This window comes from Portunus trituberculatus, chromosome 43 (genome assembly GCF_017591435.1).
Source record: "Portunus trituberculatus isolate SZX2019 chromosome 43, ASM1759143v1, whole genome shotgun sequence".
In the NCBI taxonomy this organism is placed as follows: domain Eukaryota; kingdom Metazoa; phylum Arthropoda; class Malacostraca; order Decapoda; family Portunidae; genus Portunus; species Portunus trituberculatus.
In genome coordinates, this window is record NC_059297.1 from 26,263,431 (window position 1) to 26,283,879 (window position 20,449).

The 20,449-nt window shown below is 40.1% G+C and overlaps 1 protein-coding gene across 1 annotated transcript in view; it reads left to right on the forward strand.

Annotated features, from left to right (window-relative positions):
* The first annotated feature begins 372 nt into the window (after positions 1-372).
* LOC123518391 (nuclear pore membrane glycoprotein 210-like) overlaps positions 373-20,449 on the forward strand; it is a 45,524-nt gene continuing 25,447 nt past the window's right edge. Inside the window, exons 1-20 of the mRNA XM_045279200.1 lie at positions 373-556; positions 1,863-1,993; positions 2,410-2,541; positions 2,893-2,989; positions 3,962-4,112; positions 5,486-5,650; positions 7,193-7,267; positions 7,637-7,831; positions 8,299-8,412; positions 8,519-8,683; positions 9,361-9,513; positions 11,940-12,126; positions 12,729-12,897; positions 13,301-13,425; positions 13,833-14,002; positions 14,536-14,652; positions 14,996-15,188; positions 16,086-16,276; positions 17,953-18,054; positions 18,710-18,796. Of these exons, the coding sequence (XP_045135135.1) occupies positions 393-556; positions 1,863-1,993; positions 2,410-2,541; positions 2,893-2,989; positions 3,962-4,112; positions 5,486-5,650; positions 7,193-7,267; positions 7,637-7,831; positions 8,299-8,412; positions 8,519-8,683; positions 9,361-9,513; positions 11,940-12,126; positions 12,729-12,897; positions 13,301-13,425; positions 13,833-14,002; positions 14,536-14,652; positions 14,996-15,188; positions 16,086-16,276; positions 17,953-18,054; positions 18,710-18,796 (2,883 nt within the window). The 5' untranslated portion in view covers positions 373-392. The remainder of the gene's footprint in view (positions 557-1,862; positions 1,994-2,409; positions 2,542-2,892; positions 2,990-3,961; positions 4,113-5,485; positions 5,651-7,192; positions 7,268-7,636; positions 7,832-8,298; positions 8,413-8,518; positions 8,684-9,360; positions 9,514-11,939; positions 12,127-12,728; positions 12,898-13,300; positions 13,426-13,832; positions 14,003-14,535; positions 14,653-14,995; positions 15,189-16,085; positions 16,277-17,952; positions 18,055-18,709; positions 18,797-20,449) is intronic.

The following is a 20,449-nucleotide window of genomic DNA, read 5'->3' on the forward strand; positions in this document are numbered from 1 at the left end:
CATATTCGTATGATTTCTCGGTATATTGAAGGCAAGTGGTGGAGCAAGTTTTCATACCCGGTAGTCTTTTAGGTTGTGAAAGAAGACAAATTAAACAACAAACACATGTTTATATGTATAGTTTAATCAAACAAATTTTACGTATACTAAAAGCAATGATAGCACGGTCCTGGACCGTGCAATGATAGTGTAGAATACAAAATATCACGTTTCCTTCCCGGTGCCAGTCACTTCGCATGCAAAAAGAAGAATGATTAAAGGAATGCATATTTCTATATTTTTTCTCTTTACTATGGGCATATAAAAACCAAGAGTAGTGTAGAGGAAAACATGTCAGAACTTTATTGGCCCGGCGGTCTCTCAGTTAGCGTGCGGGAGGTAAACAAGCCGCCATGCCGCTGCCCCGCGCACTTCACGTGCCTTTTTTGGCGCTTGTATGGTGTGTGGTTTCTCTCTGCGCCTCCAGGCTCAACGTGCCCAGAGTCCTGCTGCCCTACAACCACCATACGCCCACCAACTTCACCCTCAAAGTGTACAATGGAGGATGTTACAAGTGGTGAGCCGGGCAGATTTGAATTTTGCGGGGGGGAGAAAACTGGAGGCGTGAATTAAATCTCGTGTATGTGTTTATATAGTATCGTGCTTAGTTTCCTGTGTACCCTGGACTGTGTGTGCTTGTGTCTGTGTGGTTCATGTGCGTGTGTGTGTGTCTAGTGTATAGGTGGCAAGGTTTCATGAAAGTGGTGATGGCGGTAGCTCCCGCGGCACGTGCATCGCTTGTCAACACGTGCTGTTGCTGTTTAGCTGTCCACACTGTCACTGGTTCAGTATATTGCTATCCTTGTTTTGAGTGTATAATATGGTGTATATACTGTATTTGATTTATTGCTATTTGATTCCTCGTCCAGTTGTATTGCTGTCTTCCTTTCCATACTTATTATATATATATATATATATATATATATATATATATATATATATATATATATATATATATATTTTTTTTGTGCATATACCTTATTTGGCACTGCCCAAATAAAGACTTTGCTTCCAACTATCCTTGTTTCCTGGCTACCCCTTTGCAGTTCTTTCTCAGCTGATGAGACGTTGAAATGAAAATATGATAACCTAAAACTAACCTAGCCTCGTTGTGGTGACGCCACTGCTGATGTTTCTTCCTCAGAATCCTTCTGACCAATAGCATGGTTAGATTATGCTAGCCAGGTCAAGTTAGGTCTAGGTTAGGTTGCAGTTAGAGTTAGGTCAGTTTTGGTTATATTTTTATTCCAGTCAGCTGAATGAAAAAGCTATGAATGGGGAGATGGTAAATGAGGACAGCTGGAGGGATGTCTGTATTAGGATAGTGCCCCTCATTGTATTTTATTTATTTATTTATTTTTTATGACTTAAGCAAATTTGTGTTGCCTCCATGTCTTTGCTTTATTCTGTATATTTCTCTCTTAGTTTTGAGCTCTTGATGTGAGATACTTTATTGCGTTTTCTTACTTGGTGGGCTTCTTGGCCCTCCAACTCAGATAGGGCGAAGAAGTTGCACTTTGCGGATGCTCCAGCCCATGCAAATTCACGTACTCCATAACTCAAATTAACAATGGAAAAGGGCTAGAGAGTGCATCATGAGCCATTTCTAGACCTTAAAGACAGTTTGATGCAGCTTCCCTTATTTTCCTGTGGTCCTTCTAGTAGTGGAACCTTTATTTAGTCTTTTGTTTTTTATTTTATTTTTTCTTTATTCTCTCTCTCTCTCTCTCTCTCTCTCTCTCTCTCTCTCTCTCTCTCTCTCTCTCTCTCTCTCTCTCTCTCTCTCTCTGGCATATAAATGACCCTCCTTCTATCATCCGCAGGGAATGTTCGCGGCAGGAGGTGGCGCTACTGGCAGGTGTGGAGGAAGATGGTTGTGCCAACGAGGTGGTGGTGTCAGCCATCAGCCGCTCACCCAGCCGTCAGACAGCCATCATTCTTGCACAGGACTCAGGTATGTATCTGTTCATCACATATATTTCTTTGTTTCCTACTTGCTTCTATAATCTCATCCACTTAGTCATTAGTTGCATTCTTTTATCCATTTATCTTAACGTAACCTACCCTATCCACTTAGCATGTGCTTGATTTCATTGTTGTATTCTTCCATGTGTCTCTTCCCATCCCCTTTACATGCTCAAATACCCTTACTACCTGACATTTATTTCCTCATTATTTTCCACTCACCCATGTTCTGTACATCCTCTTGCCCTTCCCACTCTAGACACTTGCCCGCCTCTTATTTCATTGCTTCATTCGTCCTCTCGTGTCTTCCCATCTTACATAAATGACCAGTTTTCTTCATGTTCCCTCTATTTTCCATTCACTTTCCCTCTGTATTTTCCACTCACCCACCTCTACACCCACCAGGCAGTGGTGATGTGCTGCGTTGTGATGTGCTGGTCGACGCTATTCACAACCTGGAAATCATCACCACCACACGGGAACTGTATGAGGAGGAAGCACCTGAAGCTTTCGAGGTTCAAGCATATGACAGCCTGGGTAAGAAGGGATCTTTAGAGAGATAGGGGAAGGAATGACAGAGGTGAGGAAGAATGGGAATAAAAGAAGTGCTGTAAAAGAGTAGATGGAATGACATTGAGGAGGGAGGTGTGGAAGAATGTATAAAAAAGAAAAATGATATAAAGGAGTGGAAGAATGAGGATAAAAGAGAATGGCTGTAAAAGAGAAGAGCAAGGGTGCATTTTAAAGAGTAAGGAGTTAAAGAATAGGTGTCAAAGGAGCTGAAAGAGAATTGATGTGAAATAGGAAGAAAATATAAGAAAGTTGGATATAAACTGTTTCCTCTGGTGGTAGTGAGAACAATAATGGTAATCCTCTTGAATATTCCAGGCAACCAGTTCTCAACCTTGGAAGGCATGGAGATGATCTGGGAGCTGGAGACCCTTACTGGCCAGGAATCATCAGCAGGACCACAATCAGTACTGAGGTGGGTGTGAGTGCTCAGGGTGGTGGCTAGTAGTATTGGGATGAGTGCTTCAGAGCCACAACACATGTACTACTGTCTAAAGAGAAAAAAATGTGTTATGACAGTATAGAACGAAGGAGACGAAAGCTTTTCCACAACAGTCATTATGGCATTCATTGGACCTCCTATGCACCAATATTTTTTTCAACCAATTGTACATGAATTTGGCAATAGAGAGGCAAGATTGAGGCAGTTTGGGTATATCAAGAGGTGATCTCAGGATGAGGAGTATGTGGGTAGGAAGATGCTGAAGCAAGAAAAAGAGGAATACTTTAAGAGGAGGTGTATGGATGCAGTGAAAGGATATGCTTGTAATGGATGTGACTGATGACAATGGAGAAGATTGAGAGGAGGAAAATATGAAACAAATAGCAATGAAGGATGATCTGAGAGTTCTGGTACTAAAAAGATCCTTGTTGCAGTATATGTTTGTGTGTCAGGGAATTACATTGATTGTTCCTATGTTCTGTCTTCTCATAGATGAGTATTTGAAGTGTTAGACATTTTTGTTTCTGTGAAGACCAAGATTAAAGTATAAGTATGATAATGGTGTTTGTTTATATGTAGCTGTTTTATTTTATTTGCACATTATAAAAATCATGTGATATATGCTAGACAGAATGTGTTTTTCTATTTCTACTCCTCTCTTCCACAAACACAACCACCTCTGCAATTACATACTTTGCTTCTGCTACTGCTGCTGCTGCTATTATTATTATTGGTACTACTATAACTACTACTGCTACTACTATAACTACTACTACTACTACTACTATCCCTATTGCTACTATCCCTCCCTCTACCACCACTACCATACTGCTGCCATACCACCACTACCTCCTTCATTACTACTAACACTACCACTATCACCACCTTACATCACCTCAGTGCCACTAATACCACTGCTGCCCCCACCACCCCCACCACCACCAGGTTCATCACCTTTGAGGAGTCACCATACAAGGTGCCACCAGCCATCGCCCCACTGGAGAAGCTCGGCCGGACGGGCTACATGGTGCTGGTGGAGGGCCGGCAGACAGGGCTGGCCAAGCTTTCTGTCCGTCTGGCCCACTCAGCTTACAAGGTGGGGATCTTTATATTCATTCATTTATTTATTGTTTATCTTTTGTTTCTTGGGGAAGGCTTTTATTTTCATTCTTTTTTTTTTTTTTTTTTTTTTTTTTTTTTTTTTTTTGCTGCATATAGTGTATTTGTTTTGTCATTTTACCTATTTCTCTCCTAAGGTGTTTCTGATATTGTATATACTTTGTTACGGTTAACTGCTGCTCACCGGGGAGTATGACGCTCCACAGGGTCCCCAACACTATATTTCACAGCAGCCGCAAGCCTCAGGTTCTTTCTGCTGAAAGTGTGCAAACTCTAATAGACTGCTGTTCCCTCACGGCGTCACAGCTGCCCTGAGAGGTGACGAAATACTCCGCTTTCACTCGTGCCTACTATGGATGTGGTAATGACACCAGCATGTACCAATCCCTTCCCTGAGCCTTGCCCACCCAGCCCCTAGTAGTAGACAAATAATACTACAGAAATAAAGGTCATAGCTAACAGGTCGTACAGACGATTACGGCACGCCGACTGGGAGACTGCATGAAGCTTCCCACCAGACAACCAGTGTGTGTGGCTAAGGCCACTATACTCAATATACTACAGAAACTACACAAAGCAATGGTGGTGGCACACAGCCACCCACCAAACTACACTGGTGACCATGGCCACCTAAAAAACAACAATCGGGACGAGACAGTAACGTGTCTCTCTGCGTCGCCACTCAACAAGAGGGGACAAACGCAAAAACTCGGGAAATGCAGCAAAACCAGCTACACTTTCCCCTGGAACAACAAACCCGTTGCTCCACACCGTCACAGCTTAACCAGCAGCAAACCAGCTACTCAAAAAGAGGAGGGCACAACTCCCAGACCGAGACTGTTGAGCACCCAGAACAGCCTAGCAACACGCGTCTCAACACTGTGCCAAGAACCCAAGAGTGAACGTGTCTACCTCGGCTAAAGACTGGCTCGGTACTGGCGTTTTCTGCCACGCACAACGAGATGGCAGGAACAGAAAAGGGGAAGGGTGGCTGCACAGCGGAACAGCGAGAGGCTATGCTGGGGCCGCCATACGACACGCAAATAATAAAATAAAGGGGAAATAATGCGGTGCCCCTCACAACTTTTTTTTTTACCATGTGGGCTTTTCACGGGAATTTATGGACTAAAGGGGGTACTTTTTTTAGGGTGCCTCCTATCTCAAAGCCCACCCGCTAGGAAACCATTGCTCCGAGTAAGGAAGCCCAACCTACACTCGGACCGTGGACAGGATTCGAACCCGTGCGCTTGGAGACCTCGCGGACCCCAAAGCACGCATGGTTCCACTGTACCGCGGCGGCCCAAACTTCATGACAACATTTCTTATCCTCACTTTTCCCACTTGTGGCAGCACCTGGAGCCAGCCTCTGTGGAGCTGATGGTGGTGGCCAACCTGCTGCTGGACCCGGCTGACTCCTTCGTGCTACCTTACACACGCATCCACTACACCGTGCACCAACTCAAGCAGGGACACCTCGCCCCCATCGATCTCAGGGGCTCCAGGTTTTATCTCCAGGTGGGTAATTTGTGGACTGACATGGTGCTTGGAAGAGTGAAGAACCTTGAATATGTGTTATTCTTGTTATGGTAATTTTTGTCCTCAACAGACACAAGATGTAGAATTGGTTGAAGAGATCAAGCTTAGAAATATATGCCATTCTTATATTACGGCCATTTTTTATGTTATGAAATTGCATCTTTATTAAGCCATTTCAAGTTGTCTTTTGCAATGATTCATGGTGGCAGAAGTAAAGGTGTATTTCGTATACTGTGGTGGTTTTTATGTTGTAATAGTGTGCAATGCTTGTTTACATTGACTGTCATTTGAAGTTACATATATCCTCATACCGTTTATCTTACTTATTTATTGAGTTTTCTTGTGGCTTGGACTGTTCATCTCTCAATTCTCTGATAGAGTGTTTTTAGGAACCTGAATTCCCCTTTTTGTATCATTTGAGGCGTGTTATGCCAGAGGGGCGTAACTGACAATCTGGACTTTTTGAGTTAGTTATGGATGTGGCCACCAGAGGCCCTAACTTAGCCTGTGGTGAGATTTTCCAGGCAAAATCAGTCCCTATGAAGCCTATACGAGGGTGTAAAATCCTGTGTTTATACGCGTGAGAAAGTACTGACTAGGTTTGGCCTGGAACGCCAGAAGGGCGGAACTGGCAGCCAATAGCAGAGCGCGGCCGGCACACACCCCCCGTACTGTCCAATCACCGCTCAGCCAGCCTATGCTACCTCGCAGTCGCGCTCAGTGCCTCCTTTTAAACTTACGAGCTGGATTACTCTTTCTTTTGTCCCCATATTATTGTGGATTTACGTGGATTATATACATCCACGGTGATAGTGATAGCAGTGTAGAGGGGGAGGCCCTTCGACCTCCCATAAACGTGTGGCCAAGCCCAAGCTGTGGAAGAAGACTAGCAAAAAAACAGAGACTCTGGGGAGAGCTACATAAGCGTGATTACAAAACGGCAGGTTGACGCCCGTTCTATTGGTGCCCCATGCTCATGCCCAAACAAATGTTTTGAAAAGATATGGTGAGTGTGTATACTTTATTATAACTAATCTTAATATTTTAAAACTTATCTTTTACAGGTACTTTCAGCTCACCAAAGATAAAAAAATTATATTTTCTAATTCAATAAAATAAATTGGGATTCGCACATACAAGGACGAAATTTGGACACAATATTTATGTTAGTCTTTTTTTTTTGTGTGTGTGTGTGTGTGTGTGATATTTATTTAATGTTTATGATCTGTTTTGTCTTTATTTAATTAGTTTTTTTCACAGAATACTGTTTGATGTTTCAGCTCAACACTTGCCTCTCTTATTTACTGTTTATCACAGAATACTGCTTGATGGTTCAGATCTGCATTCGTCTTTTTCATATACAGCATTTCATTATTCCAATACATTTTGCCATATTCCATTACTTTTAAGCCATTAATTAATTAATATTTATAAAGTTAAGGCATGTTTTCAATCTCTAGCAACAACATTCACTACAGAAGAGAGTTGTCACCCTCACCTGTCTATGGCTTTACTTGACAGGTTGCTGACACCAACATAGCAGAGCTGGAGGAGGACGGCACTACTGTGCTTGCCAAGACTCTCGGTACTACACAGGTAACAAGAACATAATGAAATTAGGGAAGATGCAAGAAGCTGTTAGGTTTAAGTGTGGCTCTGTCCCTGTATGAAGGCTTATTGATTTCCACTATTATCCTCATCCATAAGATCTGTCTGGTCTTAAAGTTCCCTAATAACTCAGTACCAACAATCTGATTACCAATTCTAATCCATCTATCCACCACTTTTGAGAACCAGTTCCTTTTTATTTATTTATTATTATTTTATTATTATATATATATATATATATATATATATATATATATATATATATATATATATATATATATATATATATATATATATATATATATCTTTATTTATGAAGGAAACATCTCTTTCACAATTATGTTCCATCTCTCTCAGGTGGTGTTGGGGGGCAGCCACTTGGTCTCATCACAGCTGGTGCGGCAGCCGGCTGCCAGCTTGCACGTGGTAGAGCCCTCTCACTTAGCCATCTCCATCCGGCCCCACAACAACCCATCCCTCACCCTCAGCCGGCCATACAGCTTTATTGTGACTGTCCATGATGTGGCAAACAACCAGATCTTCCTACCTGATGTAAGTGTGGCCATGGAGAGTGAGGTAGAGAGGGAGAGATTAAATTGATTGAATGAGTGTTTTAAATGAGTAATAATTCTTTAACTCTTAAGCTGTCATAGAGAGAGAGAGAGAGATATTACATTGAAAGATATATTATGTAAACTGAGAACTTTTTCTCAAAACCATGAACTGTCAGAGAGAGAGTGAGTGAGTTCATAATGTAATGTCCTTTTATTTTTTCAGTATCAATTCTTTTCCCCAACTATAATTGATTATGATTTGTTGTTTTCTTTCTTATTCTTATCCCCTTCTGTTTTCACTCCCTGAAAGTTCATATAATTTTCTTCCTCCCATTAATTGGCAACTCAAGTCTTCCTCATGTGCAGTACTGTAATCAATCTTCCTGTTTTCTCTTCACTTCCTCCCACTCTACATCATTTTCTTCACTCTCATCAGCTCTACATTCTCTTTCATTTCCCCAACAGAATATAATTATCCACACCACTGTTCCTGAAGAGTACTTCCTCACAGAGTTTGCCACACGCAACGGCTCCTACATCCACGGGACCCCCATTGCCACTGGCAAGACCACAGTCACAGTAAGTCCCACCAAAGACAGTTTTTTATGTATTAGGATGAGCAACCAAAAGTGAGAAAATAGCAAAGAAAATATCCCAATTCTCACTGCACCTTTCTCTCCTTCAGGCTGTGCTGTCAGCGGTGGAGGTTGGGGATGAGGTGATGGAGATAAGCCCGCCTCTCAGAGCCAGCCAGGACATAGAGATTTTTGAACCGGTGGTGGTGATGCCACCCCTTACTGTGCTGCCCTGGGACCCAGTCACCCGCCCTCTCTACTCTGTCAACCTTACAGTTAGTAATACAGGAGAAGGAGGAAGTTGTTGAGTTTTGTTTGTATATAGTATTTAATTAGTGATCATTTCAGTTGATATAAGTTTTCATTGTGTTTTGATTTATGAATTTTTATTTGTTTGTTTCTTGGTTTATTTGAATTTTGTGAGTGAATATAGAGATTTAGGGAGACAAAAAATATATTTCAGTGTCTGTTTCATTGGTAGATTATTTTATTGGTTGCATTTAATTAGTCCACATTCTAAGGAATACAAATTCAGTCTTTTCAATCTTGTTTCATAGGTAATATCCCTCATCCCCTGTATCTTTTTAGACATCCTTCTTTGCACTGACTCTAATAGACCTATATCCTTCCTATGATGTGGAGGCCAGAACTGTACCACATAATCTAGAAGACCAAATGAAGATAAACATAACTTTCATTGCCCAGCCCCACATTTGCCACTGCTTGAGGATGACACTACTTGGTTTTTAGGTTGGGTTTTGTTTAGTATCCCTTGTGGGCGGTGGTGTAATGGATACACTTAGTACCACATTTTATTAAATTGAATTAGAAAGCACTAAAATGAGAAATAAGAAATTGATTTAGTATTTATTTCTTATTCAGTCAGTTTCATGAACAGCATTTTAATCTCTTCATTCCTGTGGATGTATTAACCTATTGATTGTCTCCACAGGCAAAAGGAGGCTCAGGCAGCGTTGGGTGGAGCAGCAGTGACACTGAGGTGGTGGTGGTGACCCAGGCTGGTGTGTGCAGGACTCGAGGTCTTGGGTCAGTCACAGTCACCGCCGCCATGACTGCCAACCCACACAACAAGGACTCAGCTCAGGTAAAGTTGGCAAGCACTGGAAACATTTGAAGTGACATATCAAAACAGATCCAGCACCGTATCCAGGCTGGGAGGTGGTGGTGGTGGTGGTGGTGATGATACCACCTAACTCAGAGGCTGCTCTCTCTCTCTCTCTCTCTCTCTCTCTCTCTCTCTCTCTCTCTCTCTCTCTCTCTCTCTCTCTCTCTCTCTCTCTCTCTCTCTCTCTCTCTCTCTCTCTCTCTCTCTCTCTCTCTCTCTCAATATAAATAAGAATGATAATGATATAGTTTGGGTGCTGTTGACAATTTTCTGAAGGTGACAAACAACAGGGAATGGCTGAAAGTAGTTCACTTTTATAGGAAACTAATCATAAGTCCTATACATGGATTTTGCACTGAAGATGCTTGTTAGTGGTGAAAATAAGGAATCTAGTGAGAGTGCAAGTGTTAGTGAGCAATAGCCCTCCACTAGTGGAATACCATGTGGGCTTTTCACGGGAATTTATGGGCTAAAGGGGATACGTATTAAGGGTACCTCCTATTTCAAAGCCCACCTGCTAGGAAACCGTTGCCCCGAGTGAGGAAGCCCAACCTACACTCAGACCGTAGACAGGATTCGAACCCGTGCGCTTGGAGACCCCTCGGATCCCAAAGCACGCACGGATCCACTGTATCACGGCGGTAGCTTCGCCAGATTAATTAATTCGCCAAGTGGGGCGGCTTATATATCTGTGTGTGTGTGTGTGTGTGTGAGAACCAAAACTTTTCCCCATAGGAATCAATGTAAAACAGATTAATCCATTCCTAGAGTCCAGGACTGCATTTGAGTGTGTGACTGCATGCACCCTGTGGTCCCTGCAGCATGTATCCCATATAAAACACTTTTGTGCACTGGTCATCTAGAATAAACAAAGGATTGTCATTGCTATAGTAACATTGTCTAACTGACAGCAAGATGGCATACACTGAGCTTCTTGATGTTTATCATGCATCACTGGCTGTCCTGGAGGTGAAGCACATCTGTGTTGCGATCAGCTATGTTGACAATACAGCAGCCGAAACAAACATCTTGTGGAATCTCGTAACTCAATACTTACCATACCAGCAAATCATCTTGGAAATATATTTTTTTAGTACTACACACTAACAGTGAGCTTGAAGTACCGTGCGAAGGGACAGCGTGTTGGCAGTACACATGGAGAACACCTGTTTGCCGCATCACGCAATTAAACCAGCTGCACAACTTGAATTTTTTGACATCGTGTTATTCTAAATAATCCTTGTAATATGAAAACATTGCTTGGGTTTTTACCTCGTGTTATTCCAAAATTGCCTATTCTAAACCTGCATAAATTAAGAAATCCCTGTACTTACATATTGGTTCCATGAAAAAATAATAATAATAGAATTATCAGCAGCAGGACACATCAATATCTGTCCTGGTATAAGCGAATCATTCTCCTTTGTAATAATGATGAAAGTCAAGTACGCCATCACATCATATACGACCTACATTATGAAAGATCTGCTACAGTATCCAGGAAAAAAACACTTCATTTTAGTAGAATGCAGCCATGATGCAGTATGCACATCCTTAGATATGTCACAAGCACTATGAGTACGCAAAATACATATCCTCATGTTGAAGGGATTAGGTTCAACAGTCATTCACTAGTTTTGTCTGGTCTGGTACAAGACTCAGGCTCCTTTGACACTACTTATGTAGTTTGTCCCTGTCTCTTGATGCAATTGCCAGATGAGAAATGCTTGTGATTGCTACACCATACATGGAATCATTACTTTCTTCCTAGTTTGCAGTAATAAGTACTATGGAAAAGATTGTAGAAGATTACTGTGTGCAAATTTACCACACAGAAAGAGAAGACAAAACTTTCTCTCTCTCTCTCTCTCTCTCTCTCTCTCTCTCTCTCTCTCTCTCTCTCTCTCTCTCTCTCTCTCTCTCTCTCTCTCTCTCTCTCTCTCTCTCTCTCTCTCTCTCTCTCTCTCTCTCTCTCTCATGCAGCAACAGTTTTATCTTGACGCATATTTGTACTCCATGGCTTTATTCCTCAGAACATCCCTCACTTTTACCAGCACTATTAAGTGTTCAATGTCAATATCTTACTCTGTTGTCAGAAATAAATCTTGTGGAAGTGCATTGGATATGTTTGTCACATGATGTCTGCGTGGCTACTCACTGCACAATGTGAAGACTTCTATTTAGATTTAAAGCCCACTGACCACCTTGCATGGGTATAGGACCAGACAAGACCAGTGGAATGCTATAGCTGTATCCAGGCCCAGACCAGTCTATGTGAAAGGCTCCTTAATAAATTTGCTGCACCTTTTTGTCTCCTATCACAGATTTCTGCTATCTTACATTATGACTTGTCACTCCTGTATCCCATAGTCCACTGCTCACTACTATTCCTCTCTCCATCCCAGATCCACATCATGGAGGCAGTGGGGCTGTCTCTGCTACCTGGCGAGGTGGAAGTAGAGGTGGAGGCCCATCTTCCTCTTCATGTGGGTGCCCACACATTGTACCAGGATGTCCCTTTGCCCTTCACAGCCTGCCACAAGCTGCCCCTTGCTGTGGAGCCTCGGGAGCCATCCTTTTCTGCCCTCCCAGGTGTGTATGTCACCAGTTTATACGTATGTAGTGGTGTCTCATTGCATGTGACTGACTCTTGGATTGAGATAGGAGAGCATGGTCAGGATTCAGGAGAGTATGCAGAACCCTATCTGGCAAGTGCTGGATAGGAATGAAATATTAAACCAAGTATTAAGTAGCACTATAGAGTAGTACTTAGATAGTGCAGCCTTTATAGATGTAAAAGAAATACATGATAAGGTTAATAAGGAAACTTTGTGTACATTTTTAAGCATCAATTTTGTCATGAGGTGTGTGATATGCATTAGTGAACACATCATTCTGTATGGGAAATACTACTTATTCAATGACCCTGCACTTCTTTCAGTTTTGATATTTTGCAATCCATCAGTAATCACATCCACATGTGAAAACAGTCTGCTTACTTTAATGATCTATTGTATACACACATTTCAGCTGCATTTACATTTATTAGTGATGAACTAAGGCTCATTTATTGCCATTTGACTCACTGTTTAATGATAAAAAAAAAAATCCCTTTCTTAGCAGGCACTATAAACTAAGCAGATTACGCCTCCTAGTGTAGCTCCTCAGCATCACTTCTTTGGTAACCCTTCCAGATGTACTGCCACCTACTGTTGAAGGTTCCTGTGCCATAGTGGAGGTGGTGGCCAGAAAGCCAGGCTTCTCTCTCGTCAATGTGAGTTACCACAGCAGCAGCGGCATTGACAACCAGAGCCAGGACCATCAACTCCAGCTGACAGCCTCCACCACTGTAGCTGCATACAGGTTAGGTGCCTGTGGTGAGGGATGTTGTGTGAGGTGGTTTGGTGTTACAGAGGGATGAGAAAATGAAAATGCAGTGATAGTATGATTGTAAGAATTTGTGCTGTGAAGGATATGGAGATGTCATCTTTGTACACTAAAAGGATAGAGAAGAGATGAATATGATAAGAGAAGGTATAGAAGAGTATATTGATTAAGTGTACTAACTAGAATGAATAAAAACTAATCACAAAAAAGAAAATAATAGGGTAGTAGGTAGAGGGGTAGGCTGTTGTACTGTAGGAGTGATGCATCAGAGGAATAGATTGATTGATGTATTCTTTGACTTGGCCTTACTTGTGTGTAGAGGCAAACAAATTCATCAAACTTTTCTCACCATTGCTTTTTCCCTTTCCATCCCTGACAGACCGTTACGGCCAGTCAACCCATCTTCAGGGGAAACTGTATTGGCCTTGGGGTCCTCCAGGCTGGTCGTGTTTGAAGGGGGACCACTGCCTTGGCCCCTCAAGCCTTCATCCCACACCACTAAAGGTATGACAAATATATGACAGCACTGGTAAAAGTGTAAGTGATTAACTTCCACTGCCTAACTCATTTTTCTTTCAATCACATTGTAGGTTTTTTTTTTTTTTATTACGCCCTCTTTTATAGTTCTGTACACAAAAAAATTTTATCTGCTCATTTTTCTATATGTTCATATGAAAGTGATATTTTACAGTGGTTTACTTGTTAATGAAGTTTGAACACAGTGAAAGTTTGAAAAGAAATTAAATGTTCCTATCTCAGCCTCATTGATAGAAAGAAGTGCTATGTTTTTCCCCTCTTGTGTCAATAAAGGATAACCATAGTGAGAGTTAAAAAAGCTAACAATGAGTCTGACCATGTTGTTCTCACAGGGAAAGGGAAAGGGTACAAAAGGTTAAGTTTTCCCCCTGCAGTGACAGTGGGTGAGGGTGACAAGGTGGAGGCACGGCTGGTGAAGCAGAGCAGCGGGCAGCAGCCAGGAGACCAGCATCTCGTGGAGGCCATGTGTAGAGAGCTTGGCCAGACCACCATTGTCCTTACTGTGGCCAACACACCCTCAGCCTTCCTGCCTCACCCTAAGAAGGTTTGTTACTGTCATTCAGTCACTTAGTTGTGTATTTAGTTAAAGCACTGAAGTGTACATCTAAAACAAACATTCAGTCTGCTAGTTCAAAGATTTGTCACATAATGTTTGCAACTCACTCTCTGAAACAACTGTGTCAAATCTTATGAAATGATCAGTTCATTATTCAGTCATGTGCAGGTCTTTGTTGTATCAGACAGATTCATTGAGTTCAGCTTTGAAGCCCATAGGAAGTCAGCCATTAGTCAAGAAATGCAATTTTACATTGTATAATCAAAGCAGTGATTTCACTCCACCAATCAGCAGTCTAGACTGTTTTAGTTTCTATAACATCCATTATTTTCATGTAATTTATGTAACATGGTTGCATATAAAATGTAGTAAGTTATGCTGTAAATTTTATATATATGTATATAGTTTTGATATATGTGGTTTATTTCAATCTGTATTACATATATTGAGCTGAACAAGTATTGAAAGCTTATCCCTATTGATTCCTCACATCCATGGCATTTGTGACTTTTTTTTCCCAGGTCAGCACCACTGTCACAGTCATCTGTGCTCTGCCAGACACCATCAGCCTCATAGCACTCATCAGGCGACCAACTGGGACACACTCACCTTGCCCTGCCATGGCAGAGCTCGGAAGGGTGCGTGCCACTACTTTTTGCCTTGCATGTTCCTCAGTTTTGTGCCTCTTGTTACTTTCTGAAAATGTTTCTCACCATGGTGTTTCCTTTACTCCCTATCAGTCATCACTAACTAATACAATGTTTTCTCTACTGTTTATCTGCCCATGAGATATACGAGTATGTATCCTGAGTTCAGTGACAGCTTGGAAAAGATGGGTCTTTGGCAGAGAAACAATTGACTTTTTTATATAGATTGAGCCAGATTATGTGTACTGACTTTAGCATAATCCAGGAACTCCACATATTCCTCATACACACCCACATCATCTCCATATTTGTTTCCTCTCCTTCCCCCAACCAGGCTGTAGCTCACTGCCACAAACCATTGAACATGGAGGTGGTGGTGACAGACTCTGAACAGCGACGCTTTGACAACATCTCATCCCTGGCACTGGAGTGGGAAGTGTCCAACATTAGCCTGGCAGCCGTCCCGAAGCAACAGCTGTCTGTCTTGCCTCAGAGTGTCAGTGCACAAGGGCAGGGTGCCCTTAGAAGTGAGTGCATTGGTCTGTTGTGTTGGAATGATAAAATATGGCTTGTGGTTTTCATTAGTTTAGAAGTTTTCATAAGAGTTGATAATTTAAGGAAGATTCACATGATTTGGAAACTAGATAGGCTGCTTTATGAAATTATTGAAGTATGATTGGTTTTGGTTGATTTTGTAAGCAGTTAAAAAATTTGTTTGTTAAGAAAATTAGTGAAACCATATGTTGTGGCATTGAAACTGTTGCTTTGGAAGTTGTCTGTTTATAGAAAAAATATGGTATACTGTTGAACCTCAATAACTCTGATTTTGCAATAAATCAGACTGACTGCCCTAGGAATTCCAACTAGATATTGCATTTTTGTTGTAGTTTGAAATGATACCAAACAAAAGTCGATCAGACTTTTAAAAATGGCTTCCTGATGGGAAGGGAATTTAATTATAAAAAGATAAAGTACATCATGTGGTTATTTAGGGTCTGAAGGTTTTGGAGAGACAAATATAATCCCAAATTTTAAATCCCTTAAAATTAAGTAAATAAATACGACTTTTTTTTTTTTTTTTTTTTTTTTTTTTGTGTGTGTGTGTGTGTGTGCGTGCGTGCGTGTTTTGGGGGGGCAAAATTTGTATTAGTCAGACATTCACATTTGTCGGACCAACCTTTCCCTATATCAGTCCAAGTTAGTGAGGATCAACGGTATTGGAAGATAAGTAAAATAAGATGAGATGGTGTATTCAGAAGCAATTTGAAATACTTAAACTTAGAGACCAAATTGGTTTCTGTTCTTGAAAGCAGGAAGCACACCAAGTAAAAACGGATGTAAGAATGAATGACATTTTGCTTTGGCTTGATTGGAGAACAAGTAAATAACATACACCACCACCACCTAACATTGTTTTTCTTCAGGCTATCAGGTTTTGAATCCCTTTGGTGAGTCAGGCGAGCTAGTGGTGACTGTGCACTTAGTTGGCTACACCACCAATGTGGAAGCCACTCTGGACATCCCACCTCTCTCAACGTCCCTCCCCCTTGTGCTGGTACATGATGCTGCTCTTGACCCACCTGCAGCCACTCTCTACCATCACACCCACAATAAGGTATTGCTTAAAGAGGAAATTTGTGCTTATATTAATTTGTGGCTGTGTGCTATAGTGATTGATTTGCAGTATCTATTAGGAAAGAAGAGGTTCATAAGTAAAGAAGTCTACTTAATGCTTAATTTCTATTTTTATTTATTTATTTTATTTATTTTATTTATTTTTTTATTTTTTATTTATTTATTTTATTTATTTATTTTTTTTTTTTTTTCTATTTATTTATTTATTTATTTATTTATTTTATTTTTTTTCTCCTCCTCCTATAGCACCTGTAGGTATACTTGAAGAGTGTATATGGGAAGCACTGTTCAGCTTCTGCCCATTAGTGGCACAGACAATTTTATTTATAGTGGTGCCCATACTATGGTCCATATCACCACCCAAGCACATCTTTGGTGTAACCACTGAGAACCTAGGTATCATGGTGACATGTAGGTAACTTTAAACCACTCAACAAATGGCATAGCTTCAAAGCAGTATGTGGTGGGATTCGAACCTACACTTGGACGTCTGCCCAATCCCACGCTCACCACCTTATACACTACGCCACCACCTCCCTATTTGCAGTGTTCGTCATTTTATTGGAATATATTAAGGTAGAGCAGAGCTGCAAACATTAAGTTTCTCTACTTTATGGGATAATGTCAGGAATCAAATAAAATATCAATGGCTATGAGTAGGAGAGTACCCAAACTCACAACTTTTCAACGTTCTCTGGCTGGTTTAATTGAGGAGTGGGTCAACATCGTCTTGTGGTACAGAGCAGTTGCCTTAAAACACTATATTATGATGTATCTATTGATTTGCCATACTTTTACTCCATCCAATATTTTCTGTTGTTATTTTGCTGTGGCATTTATTTATAATTACGAGTACTTGAGTTTATACAACCAGCATATAGTTATAGAGCAAATATGGATGGACACTGTTCATTAGCTAGGTCTCTGTGATGCCAAACATGTCTATGCAGAATAGATTGATTGGCAATAGACAATCTCATTATCAGACTTTGACTTCCAAGTGATGAAGAAATACTCATTTACAGGCTTCATAGGTTCGTGGTTTCTTGTTGTCTATTTCTTAGCCCAGAAGGAAAGAAAATATCTTAGTAACTTTGAGTTATCAATTGACTAAGTAATTTTTGTTCCAGGTATTACGATGGTATAAAAAAAAAAACTGCATGGTTATGACCTTAAGGCATTTATACCATAGATATGTGTTTAAAAATACTGAAATTATTTTAATATATTGGTATGTGACAGTAAAATATCCAAAAATATGCAATATCCAGTTAACCAACTTTTCTGTGAAATATTATGATATCCTGTGAATCTGGCAACCACAACGCAAGTTTAGGTTCTCTCTTATTGCCTACACTATTGAAACAAAACATATTGATATGTGAAAAGAGGAAAATAATTATTGTAAAGTAAAGTTGAAGAGGTTTGATATATTACCTTCTCTTCGGAGATGTTAGTCAGAAACAAGCTTCCCATTGTAAGATTAATCTTTTTATTTATTTATTTTTTTTTTTATTTATTTATTTATTTTTTTTTATTTATTTATTTATTTTTTTTTTTTTTTTTTTTTCCTACTTTGTCACCAGCTGGATCTCAGTGTTGCTTCACATTGTAAGATTAATCTTTTTATTTATTTATTTTTCCTACTGTCACCAGCTGGATCTCAATGTTGTGGGAGGCTCAGGCTTCTTTGAGCTGCAACCTCCAGACATTGACATTGCCACACTTGACTATCACGAGGCCAAGAAGACTGTCGCTGTAAGTATTTCCTGCATAGGTTAGCAAAGAAGATCTTTGTACACTACCATCTCTTTGAATTAGAATTTTACTGTTACATATTAGAAAGTAGAAGAAAAATATAAAGGAAAGACAGTAAAGGTAGAAACATTGAAAGTTTTCTGTCATGCAGTAACTCTTACAAGGCTGAAATGCTTTATAATGTCTTTTATCCTGTAATGTGCAGTCAAATTCAGAAATAGATGAAGGGTTGTGTTTGAGTGAAAACCCCTTTGATTATGGGTCATTGACTGTAGTGATTGAAAGGAAAAGCCTACTTACTTTCCTTATAGACAAGTGTAGTGCTTAGCTGAAATGGAAATTTCACTGATTAGTGGCCAGTAGTACACTTCATTAAGAGGAAAATCTTATTTAACCTCTTTACTTTGTGGTTTGGAGGAGACTATATTCAACACATTAAAGCAGTGGAAAAAAAAGAAACCAGTAAATCATTGCATGTAGTAGGAATGAAGTGATTTGAACAGAAGTAAGAGAGAGATGAGTAGAGGTCACTGGACTCAAGGTGCTCTTCTGTGGAAGGCTGTGTGACTGAGTGACTACCATGAGAATCTTAACTGAAAGAAGATTTTAGGGATGGATAGTTGATGGACACAAGTAATCCTTCCTACTCTTGCAGGTCAGCCCACTAGGAGACGGAGAGTTGGTGGTAACACTGGTGGATGTGTGCCTGGAAGCAACACACCCTGCCACTTCCCACATTAGGGTAAGTATGTGATATGTGTTTGGTTATTGGTGTATTCGCATGTCTATGATATACAGGACTTGAAGTAAGCTTTTGTCCTGTTTCCAGCACTTGGGCTCAGTGCTGCAGAATAACTAAGAATATAAAGGAATTGGACCAAATTCTGAGAGAATAGCAATACAAATTAGCCTCTTCACTCCAGGCAATAGAAAACAATGCCTGGTGAGACACCTCAATCAGAGGCAGCTCTCTCTCTCTCTCTCTCTCTCTCTCTCTCTCTCTCTCTCTCTCTCTCTCTCTCTCTCTCTCTCTCTCTCTCTCTCTCTCTCTCTCTCTCTCTCTCTCTCTCTCTCTCTCTCTCTCTCTCTCTGCAGATAATGATGATAGTAAGTGATTTTTCATAATGATAATATTAATTGTGAGATAAACCTATGTAAATTGTTGAAAAATTATAGTTTGTCTGCTCTTGGCCATTTTCTGAAGATGGCAAACAAGAGAAAAGATTCATTTCTACGATAAACTAATTTATTTGATCCATAAAATATAAGTACTGTATTTGATGGTTCATGAGATGCATGGGCTCATAAGATGCACCCAGTTTTGGCAGACATTGAAATGAAATAAAAGATAAATGAGACGATATAAGCTCTGAATATGAAGTGAAGGATTTCACCTGACATTTGAAGACTCTCACATGCATCTAGATCATTATTAGATCCCAGTAATTTGCATTTAAAATCCTTGACATTTGCTAGCAGCCTATGTGAGATATCAACATGTACTGAGCATATGGCATTGACAGTGACTGTGAAAGACTACAGGACTATATATATATATATATATATATATATATATATATATATATATATATATATATATATATATATATATATATATATATATATATATATATATTTTTTTTTTTTTTTTTTTTTTTTTTGCAAGGTAAGAATGTTAAAAGATAGGTGCAATTTCCATTGTATGAAAGTGTGTCTCACCTCAAGGAATAGTGGCATCACAATGTAAAGAATGCAGTGAAGCTCGCCCGTGTCAAGATCAGGGTCACTGGTCATGTGTATGTGTAAGGTCTCTTAGGCAAATTCTTCCTGATTGGTGTCATTCTATATGAATTATTGGTAAGTATGATGTATTATATATTGTTGCTTTGAAAGAAAGAGTTGTTTTGTGGTGTAGTACCAATCATGACTTTGTTTACATGTGCAAAGATGTCTGGAATTTGATTTTAGAGCTTCTTTTGCAATAGACTTATCACCAACCACTGCTTCAATGCTGAATCATGACCTCATAGGATGCAGGCTCATTTCCTGAGACTTTTTTTTTGGAGAAAAGTGTGTCTTATGAGCCATCAAATATGGTAAAATAAAATTATTGCCAGGAAGGCACATCAGTACTTATCCTGGTATAAGTGAATCACACACTTTTGTGGTAACGATGAAAGTGAAGTAAGCCATCATATCATATACGACCTACAATCTGAAAGATATCTTACAGTATCTTTGAAAAAACATTATCTCTCCAGGATGCAGCCCAGATGGAGTATGTATGTCCTTGGATGTGTCACAAGTCCTCCGAGGACACAAAATACGCATCCTCGTATTGAAGTGGTTAAATATCAGCCCTGTAATTTCATACACTTGCATCTTTCTTGTTTCT